The sequence below is a fragment of the Cottoperca gobio genome, chromosome 3 (assembly GCF_900634415.1).
Source record: "Cottoperca gobio chromosome 3, fCotGob3.1, whole genome shotgun sequence".
NCBI lineage: Eukaryota > Metazoa > Chordata > Actinopteri > Perciformes > Bovichtidae > Cottoperca > Cottoperca gobio.
The window spans coordinates 17,501,138-17,513,407 of NC_041357.1; the positions used below are offsets into that span (position 1 = coordinate 17,501,138).

Here is a 12,270-nt window from a genome sequence, read left to right on the forward strand (position 1 = left end):
TTTTCCTTTGCTGTTTGTAAGGCATGTATAGCAGTGGCATATGCCTGAGTCAACGTCAAATCATTATCATTATGTCATCAATTATTGAATGAACCATTGCTTTGTCCTTGTTTATCTGTTTTTGCAGTCGTCCTGGATGCTAACCACATCCTCACAGTCCCAGACAACAGTTTTGAAGGCCTTCAGCAGCTGCGCCACCTCTGGTTGGATGATAACAACCTGACTGAGGTCCCCGTCGGTTCTCTGAGACACCAGGAGAACCTTCAAGCTCTGACGTTGGCGCTCAACCGCATCACATACATACCAGACAACGCCTTTGCGAACCTCACCAGTCTAGTTGTGCTGTAAGTTGAATTAAGCTTCCGTTCTCATTGTGGTCTATAATTAAAAAGATCGGCACAGTAGTGCTGAAGTACACATATTTACTGATTTTAGACAATTACATCCCATTGGAATTTCATTAATCACGGCTTTTGGTGAGACGTCATTTAAAAGCTACAGTGTTTGAGGGATATCCCATTTCAGAGTCATTATAGTGAAGTGAACTTCCCCAGGGCAGCCAGGAGAACTGTGCAAGCAGTCTTCATAGACATATACACTCTGTAAAAAGCTCAGCAGGAACAAACCTGCTGGTGTACTTTTTAAAAAAGCTTAATTAACCAGGCACACTGACTGAGAACATTCTCGTTTTGGCTAAAATTACATGAGGGAGGAACGGAAGAAGTGAAAATCATTGGGTGTTAAGAAGATTAGGATGTTGAGAGCAAACACATGCAAATTCTCTGTCTGAGTAAACGGTAATAGTTTCATGTCTCTTTAGTTTCTGAGACTGTAGATTACCACCGAGTAAAATATGACTGCACTGCTAGTGTTCAGCTCTAAATGAAAGAATCTCTTAATTTCTACTTAGTTTTCCATGTATCATATGCATTATTCTGTCACAACAAATCAATGCAAAGTACCTTTCCTTGTTTCCTGCCTTAGCTTTGAATGCATCCTCTGAGCAACTGCAAATTCCAAACACAAACATACTGTAGTATTTCTTTCAACAGCTTACAGTTAATAAATCATCAAAACAGGTTGTTACTCATGCCCAGCTGGGTTTTTGCATGCACACTTTTCCAATGAAATGTGCCATTGGGGTTTGAATTTGAATGTTAACAACACAAACGTTACTCAGCTCCTACAATTAATGTAAAATGTAAGATTATTTTGCGGAGGGTACATGCTAAAACCTTCCACGAGAGGAAGTAAGTGGTGCATTACGAATCTGAGGGATTGTTTCAAACTGTTATATACACACACACACACACACACACACACACACACACACACACACACACACACACACACACACACACTGAGTGGTATTGCTGCAGGGTTAGTATAAACACGTCAGGGTAAACAGGAAGAAAAGACCTTGAATGTATTAGGTCAGGAAAGCCTTCTACGTACACACACACAGCACAGACACCTGATTCACAAATCACACTCTGCCGTTCAGAAATGATTTGTAGAACGTCTCACAAAAGCTGCACAATGAGACCCAAAAACCCACAATTAATGTGGAAGATCTTTTTTTTTTAAATCTGTCATGATCTGAACATCTCACAGATGTGTGTAAAACTGCTTTTGCTTTTCCAGACATCTTCATAACAACAGAATTAAGCAGATAGGAGACAACTGTTTTGCTGGACTTGTGAACCTGGAGACGCTGTAAGTGCGCAGTCATACAGTAGTGTGTCAGTGTGAGTGTGTGTCAGTGTGTTTGTGCTCGTGTTTGTGTGTGCTAACAGCTCCCCCACCCACCTCTGCTCCGGTCCTCCAGACATCATTGTGTCCACTTCCTCCTTTAATTGCTCTAGGATAAATAGAGCAAAGTACATGATACTTATCAAATCTGCCCTCCCACTGTTCACTTCCTCCTGTCACAAAGCCATGAAAAATCTTTTAGCGCCAGCCTTACCTAATGGCAAACAGATACTGTACAACACACAGGCCTTTACAAGAGATTGGGGAAGTACTTCATACGTTTTTAGTTTTTTCTTCTGAATCCCAATGTCATACATTTAAAGTTAAATATCTGTTGGTATTCAGGCTCAGCCAGTATTTAAAATGTCCGAAATAATAACACAGCACAGTGGACATTTAGCCACAAGTAGGCCTTTATTAAAATTTGTTCATTTCTGCAGTCCTGCATTAGAGCTTTTCTGCAAAGGCTTCCAGTGGTGTTTTATAACATATAATGTTCTGTTGTGTTTTATGTAATATCTGTGGAGAGAGAGGGTTGAGGGGCTCCCTCCCTAGCATGAATTAAATACTGGAGTTATTTATAATTAATGCAGTTTTACACCAACAGCAGCACTTCAGAAACGTGTACCGTGTTCCTTTAACCCAAAGCAGGTTGAAACATAGTGACTCATCTGCTGTTAGCGATGATACTGGGTTATTAAAAGTACTGGTCTACTGTTTGGTTGTTTGCACGGCTTCATGTTGTGCTGAAACGATAACCATTCATCAATAAGTTAGTAATCTATTACTTATTTACTAATCTACTAGATTACTAGCATTTATGTCCATATCATTTTGCCTCTTCTGTTTTCTGAAATGTGAGAATTTGCTGCTTTTCTCTTGTTTCCTAACTTTGGAAATTGATTTGGTGTTGGACAAAGCAAGCGGTGTGAATAATTTTTTTTTGAAAATATCATTATCTGCAATGGTAGCACAGTTGATTGCAATATAGTGTGTCAGGAATAAGATAATATAAAAACAATGGACTAGGGATCAGTTATTAGGATTATATGGTTATTGCTGCTAAAAGAGTAAATCATTCAGAACCGTTAGCAAGTCAGATATTTTGTTATTAAAACTATAACAATGCTGTTAAAACCTAGTTATTAATAATTAGTATGTGACTTTGTTCTGACGTCACAGGGAGAACCTGATTGACACAATTGAACATTACTATTAGCAATGCTTAATTATAGACGTTCTTGTTTGAATTGGAGCGCTTTGTTCCGCCAAAATGGAAGAAAACAGCGCTGACTTCCTGCGTCTCTCTTTCTCATCCTAGAGATCTTAACTTCAACAACCTGATGGTTTTCCCCAAAGCAATCGAGGCCCTACCCAAACTGAAGGAACTGTGAGTATACCGTCCTGTTTCTCCTCCGTGGGGGAAACATATTGTACCGACACTATAGTCAGGGGCCGGGCAACTCACCAGAGCATGAAGAAGAGATTTCAATGTCGTCTTTAGTTTTATGTGATATTCAAAAAAGACAAATATCTGACAAAGTAACTTTGAACTAAATAAGAGGAAAACTACAGCTTAAAAAAGCAAAACAGATTTAATATTTTCTTCTTTTTCGTGACTAAAGGAATTGTTAAAATTACAAGTGTGGTTAAAAGTAATGACACCTATACTCTGTATTATAATATTATTATATCATTACTTATCTGAGCTCTTATCAAGTAGATGTGATGATTTAATAGAAATATATTTGTTGAAATCTGTTGCAACTTGTTTTAAAGCACAAGTCTTTTTTCCTGGTTTTCCTGATGAGCACATTTATTATTTAATTATTTATTTTAATAATGACAGACGGAGACATCTGTAGCAGACACAGAGTTAATTCCCACCTTTTATTCATGCTTTTTTTTGGTAGAACTGTACAATTCATGCGTCATTATTTCTGGTTTTGCATCTGTCAACTTAACTAACTTGAAATGTCGGGGTTTCATATTGAGCAAAGCGTCTTGACATTGTCTCCATGATGTTCTCCCTGCAGCGGGTTTCACAGCAACGATATTGCTTTCATACCTGAAGGGGCCTTCCATAACAACCCTCTGCTGCGAACCATGTAAGTTCAAACTCCCCGACACTACTTAGAAACTGACACAACACACACATAACTCACATTTGTACAAATGCTACCATGCACAATTCACAGTATGCTTTCTGATAATCACACGTACAGTATGAGCTGACAGTGTGAGGCTTCAACAGATTAATGTCCAGAAGATGGTGCCATTCTCGCATAGTAAATTATTTTTGGTTTGAACTCTCCCCCTCTGCTCTTGCTGCCCTGCCAGACATCTTTATGACAACCCTCTGTCCTTCGTGGGCACTTCGGCTTTCCAGAATCTGTCTGACCTGCACTCCCTGTAAGTCCCTGACAAATCAGTGTCAACAAGTATTGTCTGAACTCTTTAGTGGTGACTTACAAACTCAAAACTGCAATTTAGTTGTATTTGAAAGAGTCCTTGTGTCCGGTTTCATCCATCCCGACTCGTGCGTCGTGACTTTGTAATTTTACTATTCGTCACCGTGTGTGTTTCAGGATGCTGCGTGGCGCCAGCATGATGCAGGACTTCCCCATCCTTAAGTGGACTAATAACCTTGAGAGTCTGTGAGTGAACTTGGATGCAGCATCTGTTCCTGCTTGTGCTTTTGTGCGTCTCAGGAGTGACTGATTTTTTTTATTTTATTTTTCCAGGACCCTGTCAGGAACCAAGATCTCATCCATCCCCTCGAAGCTTTGTGAGGACCTCAAGTTGCTTCGGACGCTGTGAGAGACTTTTCCTTTCCTGCCGCCCGCAGTAGTGCTTAAAATATATCTTCTACAAATAATTGCACTCGCTGAAGATTTAAGATCATTAGAAACTTACAGGGACAGTCATGATTGTCCCATGTGAAGCTTGATGGGTAAACTATGGTTTTAAAACTGATACAGACTGAAAGAATGTGAGACTTCTGAAAGGTGTGCACAATGAGGAATAGGGACATTCTTAAGAGACCAATTCTATCTCACAGAGTGGAGCACGATTAACAAGCCAACTGTTTTTGCTTCACTCACTTTAATAGTCCCACCGGTCTATCTGTTGAAACGGTTTGTTTTTCTCCATCAGAGACTTGTCCTACAATCAGATCAAGGAGCTCCCATCCCTCCAGGGCTGCGTCCGGCTGCAGGAGATGTGAGTGTTGAAAGTGTAGCAGTCAGTTCATAGATCTTAAAGTCCTAGAATACATTTTGAGGTTACACGATTTAAAATGTAACACAAACAATTAATAGTAATAAAGATAATCATTAGCTTGTTTGTAACCTGTTAAATTCTTGTTTTCAATCTACAGAAGCTTTCAGCACAACCATATTCAACAAATTGACAGGGACACTTTCCAAGGTCTCTCTGCTCTCCGTTTACTGTAAGTCCACTCGGTCACACACACACTGGAATGCTGTAGAAACAAATGTGTGTTTTGTTTTGTATGCCTGGGTTGTGATTTGACTGCGTTGTTATTTTACACAGTGACCTGAGTAGAAATGAGATCCGAGTTATCCACAGAGATGCGTTCCTCTCCCTCACTGCCCTCACCAACCTGTGAGTATGACCTGTAGTATTATTGAACCACCTCTCATCACAATGAGTACAGAACTCCAGTCACATATCATCGCTTCGTTTGACTGTCTGTTGAACAGGATTAAAATGCTTGTCTCCCGCAGAGATCTGAGTATGAACTCTCTGACTGTGATTCCCACAACTGGACTGAGCGCGCTCAGTCAGTTAAAGCTTTCGGGGAACCCGCAGATGAAAAATGTGCTGACTGCAAAAAACCTGCCCAAACTCAGGTGAGCAAGAACTTCTGTGGTCAACCGTCAATTTCTGTTAGTTGAAGTGTTTTGTGCTCGGCGCAACGTCTCACATTCGATTTCCTGGGGAGCTTTGTTACCCACCTCTAACTCTCCTCGTTTTTTGATAATACGGGCACTAATTGTTCATGTATTTCTTGATTTGTATATTACCATTTCACCTCCTTAATTGCCTTAAATGTCTTATATACATACTGTACATGAACAATACAATTCCCCAAGGGAATAAATAAACTATACTACTTACTATAGTTTTCTCAGGTAAGTACTTTCCTCATGATCATAACAACTTCTGAGTGTGCAGAGTTCTGCATTCTAAAACAAACTTGCTGTAACACAAATGTAAAATACACTTGCTGTTCTGCACAAACTCAAACCTAATAAATTGGACAAAAAATACATTTTAAATAAAGTTTCTCCGTATGTTGAGATTATACGTATGTGACAAAACTAGAAACAACCTTCTTGCATTTAATGAGAAAGCCAGCTGAATCGGTTTTCTGCACAATTGTTGACACACTATGGAAACATCCAAATGTTATTATTGAAAAAAAGCACAAGAGCCAAATATTTGTAGACACACATGTTATTTATTCTTTACCCGGTATTAAGATATTAAGACTCGGGATCAGGACCGTCTGTATTTCCAGCCCCGCACCTCAGCAGGATGCTCGCAGCCTTTCTAAATGCTTGTTGTTTGTTTGTAGGTCCATCTCTGTCCCGTACGCCTACCAGTGCTGTGCATTCGTCGGATGTGACTCAATGACGAGTTCTTCTGAGGAAAATGACATAAAGAAATCAACAGGTGGGAATGTTGCAGTTTACATGTTTGCTAAACTTTTTCTGGTTTTATTTACATAAAAGCAACTAAAGAAATCGACAAAGAGTGTGACCTCAGCCTCGAGGTATATAAACATACTAACAGCATTCCTTCCTGCCAGACCATCAGATGCTTCTTTTACCCTCTGGCTGCATGCTTTTAACCTTTTCATAGATTGTGTCGTGCAGATGTGTTTCAATGTGCGTCAAGGAACAGTTACAATGTGTTTTCTTATATTAAATATCTTAAACTAACCTTAAATACAGTCCTACATGTTCTACATTACTTGTCATGGAAAAGAAAGAAAGAGTATTTTGTGTGCATGATATGGGCTGATTTATGTGATGTCATCAAAGGTCATGACCATTACACCCGACTGACACAAATCATTTGCTTCAGATGTGTCTTTAAGTTAGTAAATAAAAAAGTGTATAAATGTGTATTGTATTTAAATATTACTTCACTTTAATAGAACATGAATTTCAGGTTCTAGAATAAATGATTCTTATTTTGGTGGATAGTTAAGTCTGTACTAATTAACTTTAAACAATTAAGTGTTGATTGTTATAAAGCAGAAACAAGAATCTGGAAAGTCACACAAAAGCACTTGTCAACATATTTCCTACTGTATACATCTTATTGCTTTTTTTGTCCTGGCTACTATTTCTTTTTAACATTTGTGTTTTTTTTACATTTAATATTTCATTTTAGGCGGGGAGGATGTGGAAAGAATCTCAATGATAATGCATTGCTCTCCTTCACCTGGTAAGCATTAAGCTTTGTTAGATTATGTGTCTATGTATCAATGTTGACGAATGTTTAAATAATCCAAAAATAAATGACTAAATAAGTCAACCTCATTATTTCTGTCTTCAGGAGCCTTCAAGCCTTGTGAGCACTTGCTGGGTAACTGGATGATTCGTCTGACAGTCTGGTTCATCTGCCTGGTGTCGCTGGTCTTTAACAGCCTGGTGCTGGTGGCCACCTTCTCCCCCACACACCAAGCCCCAGGCCATTCCCACTCCCTCACTCCGTCTCTCTCTCCAGCCCGGCTGCTGATGGGGCTACTGGCCCTGGCCAACCTGCTCACAGGCCTGTATGTTGGCGTGCTGACCGTGCTCGACGTTGCCACCTGGGGCTCGTTTGCAGAGTTTGGTGTGTGGTGGGAGATGGGGCCTGGCTGTCAGGTCACGGGAGCCCTGGCCGTCTTTTCGTCAGAGTGGGCTGTCTTGTTACTCTCACTTGCAGCCGTGGAGCGCAGCGTGGCGGTGCGGACGATTCTCGGGAAGGTAATGATGTCACCTAGGAGGAACGGAGGCAGCCATCGCGGATGCTGGAGAGGAGATCGACGCTTCAGCCTTGCTGCAGGACTACTAGGGCTGCTGGCTGCTGCCGGTGCCTGCCTGCCTCTCCTGACCTCCAGTGACCAGTCCGCCTCTCCTCTCTGCCTGCCCTTCGCTGGTGGAGAGAGTCCAGCTCTGAGTGTCACAGTCGTTCTGGTGCTGCTCAACGCGCTGGCTTACCTGTTCACTGCAGCTGTGTACACCCAGCTGTACTGCCACCTGGGCCGGGTGGAGCTGGCGGATCCAGAGCAGACGGGTGCCCTGCGACATGTAGCCTGGCTCATCTTCACCAACTGCATCTTCTTCTGCCCCGTCGCAGCTTTCTCCTTTGCCCCTCTCTTGACTGGCTCTACAGCCGGCGGCCCAGAGATCGCCAAGTCCGTCACCCTCATTTTCTTCCCGCTGCCTGCGTGCCTGAATCCAGTGCTGTATGTATTCTTCAGTCCGGCCTTCAGGGAGGACTGGCTGAGACTACGCGGCCGCGGAGGATTGACCAGAGAGGCGAAGGCCGGTGCTGAAAGTCTCGGAGATGATGGTGACGGAGGGTCGGAGATCATAGACGGCGGCTCCTCCACCCACCTGGGCTTTGACTGTGGGGTGTACTCACAGCTTTGTGGAGAGACAGTTGTGTGCGAGCAGTGCGAGGCTGCGCTGCATGCCAGGACCTGCTCTTCCCCCTCGTCCTCCACAGTCTGTAGACACTTTGTGAAGTCTCACAGCTGTCCCACCCTGCTGGCGGGAGCTGCCGTGTGCCAGCGCGCTGAGGGGTTTTGGGCAGACAGCGGCACACCCTCTGCTCAGTCTGAGTACGCAGACGAGGGGGACTCGTTTGTGTCGGACAGTTCAGACCAGGTTCAGGCCTGTGGCAGAGCCTGCTTCTGTCAGAGCAGAGGCCTTCCTCTGGTACACTACTCATACAACATACCTCGAGTCAAGGACTAAAGACGCTTCACAGCTCCAGCATGTCTGTGTGCACAGATCTCTTTGTCATGTGAATTTAGATGCTACAACAATATATATAAACATTTTTATATCAAACAACAAAATGTGCCAACTACCCTGCTAAAAGAGCATTCAGCAAGCACTTACGTTTGTAATTACTGTGTAAACAGAGATGCAACCAATCATTTAAAGGGAACTTGGAGACCATTTCTACGTGAGCTGAACTGAGCACATCAGAATACAAACTGGTCGACTAAGGATCCCGCAAAGGAAAATCTTGCCACCAGTGCCTGCCTCTTGCTTTCTATTGGATCTCATGATGTTGCGAGCCTCAATGTATGTGTCAAAGATTTTTGTGATTTCTCTGTTTTACCTGTCCTTATAAGCTTTTTCAATTTTCAATTTTAATTGTAACAATTTTGTCAATTTTTAAAGCTTCTCCACAGCAACTGTTGATTTTATACTTTGATTTTTTTTACATAAATGTAGCAAATGTAATAATCATCCTAGACTTTTTCTGCGTGAATGTAACTTTCAGGTGGTCTTCACCTACCAGAGGGGGGGATAATGTAACGTCAGCAATAACTTCTGCCCTAACTGCCTGTGATCGTTATCTGTCAGCATGAGAATGGTAAACGAAAACGCCAGTCTATAATAAACACGTCTTTGCTTTAAGTTACTAAGACTAAGAATGTGATCAAAGTAGCAGATATCACTGTTATAGCAACAGCTGTGCTTGGTGGAGGTGAACGATGTTATTTATTGTTTGAGCAGCAGGAGGGTGGAGATGATTTCAGGTGGCCTTGTGAATGATGAATATACAATACAACCCAAGCATTCACCAAAACAACAGCACTTCTCTTTGTTCAATTATTCGCAAAAAACTAATACACACATACAGGTTTAGGTCATTGTTGTCATTGGTCTAAAGGATTATTACAGTTACGTATTTTTAATCTGGGCCTTATTTTCAGAGTTTATTACCATCATGTTGGTTGATTTGGATCTGCAGAGCTACATATTCTATTTGTCATTTGGTCAAGAGACCTATCAAACAAAAGCAAACATTTCCTTTTCAGTACAGTAGCACTTAAATAATTATAGAAGTCCTGCTTTTATCATATGTTTAGATTGTTTTTAGCTGTCACAGTTATTGTTGACTCCTTGCTCTGTTGAGTACAGTGCATTTTAAAAAGCATAATCTGTTTCTTGTTCAAAGGTAAATACGCTCATTTGATGTCTTGCTGACTATAAGATGAGAAGATCAACACCACTCATCACGTATCTGTATGCTAAGTAATCGCAGCCAGCAACTGGTTAGCTTAGCTTAGCATAAAAACTGTAAGCAGAGGAAAACGGCTTGCATTTTTAATCTATTCAAAATTGAAGGACTGTAAAGGGATTAAGTTACTGTTGGACAGAATAAGGCTAGCTGGTTCCAGTGTTTATGCTCAGCTAAGCGGCTACTGGCACGTGCTCCCTATTTATCATACAGGTATGAGAGTGATTATCACTATTCTCATGTCACTCTGCCCACGAAAGAGAACATTCCCCAAAATGTCACTAATTGTAATAGTTTGATAATCAATGAGCAACAAACAGGATATAAAAAAGTCACCTGTATTCACGCAGGTTGAACTCATAAAGAGTGATAGGTAACGTACATTTCTGGTAGATTTAAAGCGTATCATTAAACATAATTTGGCTCGTGAGCGACGAGTTAAACATATTAATACCGTCCAAGTTAAACACGTGAATGTAATCCCACTCTTCCACTTCTTCCAACACGATGCGAACGCAGCAGCAGACTGGCAGCCAGCTGAGTCAACAAGAACGTGTGTAAACTGCCAAAAAGTATAAAATGGACTGTTCATTATTATTCAACCAGAAATATTCAAAGACAAGTATCTGCAGTGTAAATCTTTTTGAGGTTGAGGTACTTTACAGCTCTACAGCGAAGTAATTGGCAGGATTGTGACCAGAATAAATAGGAAAGATGGTGTAAACGTATGAAAATAAGGCCTATGTTGAACATAAGAGGAATTATCTAATTCACTGTCCTCCAGTGTCTTTCCAATACAGTTACATTATACACACTTACTCGTATGTTCATTTCAGTCTGTATCATTGTACAGGTCATGAGAAGAGCATTATTAAATCGTAAAGTATATTAACGTAGATGCCTTTTCACCCTGAGAGCTGACCTGAGTGAGACTGTGACGAGGGATTGACTGATGTTTGGTGTGCTGGAGCATGACTGTACACATTAAAGGTGGATACACCCTCAGAGCGTGTATCCACAAGTGCACGTCATGCGAGTGCTCAGGAATTTAGGCAATGTAGGGAAACGTTTTCTTCCTCCAACATGACATTCTTGTGTCCTAATAATGCACCATTTAATTTCAGTCTTTTAAGGTTTTTTTGTCTCGACCGGGTGTGTAAATTCTTGCACCAACCAAAATGTCCGTTGATTGTTTGAGATGTCCCATCTGGTGAAAATGTACAAATCTTTTAGTAGGTTGGTTATTGTTTTTTTTCTCTCTTTTTTTCTATGTAAATTATTTGAAAAGAAAACAAGTAATCAAGAATGGGATACTAACTAAGGAAGCTACCTCCTCGACTGTAGTGGCGACCAGCAGTGCTTTGTAAGAGAAAAGTCTTTTTTCATCTGTTATTCTTTTTGTTTGCATTCTTAGCTTTATGTTGACATGTGGTTGTACATCATCCTTTTAGATAAGTGCAAATTGTGGGAGGAATCTATGTACTGTATACTGTGATTTTTTTTTTTTAACCAAACTATAAACTATGAATTGTTTTGTTTTATCTTTTTTATAGATACAAACTTGCAGAATTATACAAATTATAATAAAACGGATCTCACTTAATTTCAGTTCAAATTAAATTTCTTATTTGTAGTGTTTCATGTGAGATCTCCCCAAGGTGTTTGATTCTGTTCAAGTAGAAAAATAATTATATAAATTGTGAATGAATAAAATTGGAAGAACACAACCATTTTTATTTACCTTTGTGTTAAAATTAAAACACTTCAGTGACCTTTGTCTTCATTTCATCTTATATCTGAAATTATTGTACTTTCTGCTTTGTTTAAAACTTGTTGTCATATCCCTCCTTTCTGTTTTATTTCGCGGCACAGAATGAATTTTGGGATTTGAGATGATATAGAACATTCTTGTTCATTGCAATATGTCATATAAAAGGTCAGACCCTACAATACTAAAATCTTACATATTTTTTTTCCCAGTAGAGTTCCTCATTGTATTCTGAACATCAGGCTGCACAGGTTGTTTATGTGGAAACATTTTAAATAGTAATGTTTTAACAAAAAGTGCATGTGTTGTGCATGTGGGAAGTAGTGAGCACACGACTGGATAACGTTTTCTCCAAGAATTCAAGGTAACACGGTGTGAGTCATTTATAAACAAATGGTCATTTTGTGGGTAAAGTATTCCTTTCAAAGCAGCTGACCAATCAAAAGAGAACTTACTATGATGATGAA

The 12,270-nt window shown here is 40.5% G+C and overlaps 1 protein-coding gene across 1 annotated transcript in view; it reads left to right on the forward strand.

The window, feature by feature from the left end:
• The window catches only part of lgr4 (leucine-rich repeat containing G protein-coupled receptor 4), a 31,944-nt gene extending 20,137 nt beyond the window's left edge, over positions 1 to 11,807 (forward strand). Inside the window, exons 5-18 of the mRNA XM_029461570.1 lie at positions 132 to 344; positions 1,645 to 1,716; positions 3,074 to 3,142; positions 3,789 to 3,860; positions 4,093 to 4,164; positions 4,341 to 4,409; positions 4,497 to 4,568; positions 4,909 to 4,974; positions 5,132 to 5,203; positions 5,308 to 5,379; positions 5,502 to 5,627; positions 6,356 to 6,453; positions 7,180 to 7,233; positions 7,345 to 11,807. Coding sequence (XP_029317430.1) covers positions 132 to 344; positions 1,645 to 1,716; positions 3,074 to 3,142; positions 3,789 to 3,860; positions 4,093 to 4,164; positions 4,341 to 4,409; positions 4,497 to 4,568; positions 4,909 to 4,974; positions 5,132 to 5,203; positions 5,308 to 5,379; positions 5,502 to 5,627; positions 6,356 to 6,453; positions 7,180 to 7,233; positions 7,345 to 8,753 — 2,536 coding nt within the window. The 3' untranslated portion in view covers positions 8,754 to 11,807. The remainder of the gene's footprint in view (positions 1 to 131; positions 345 to 1,644; positions 1,717 to 3,073; positions 3,143 to 3,788; positions 3,861 to 4,092; positions 4,165 to 4,340; positions 4,410 to 4,496; positions 4,569 to 4,908; positions 4,975 to 5,131; positions 5,204 to 5,307; positions 5,380 to 5,501; positions 5,628 to 6,355; positions 6,454 to 7,179; positions 7,234 to 7,344) is intronic.
• The last annotated feature ends 463 nt before the right edge of the window (positions 11,808 to 12,270 follow it).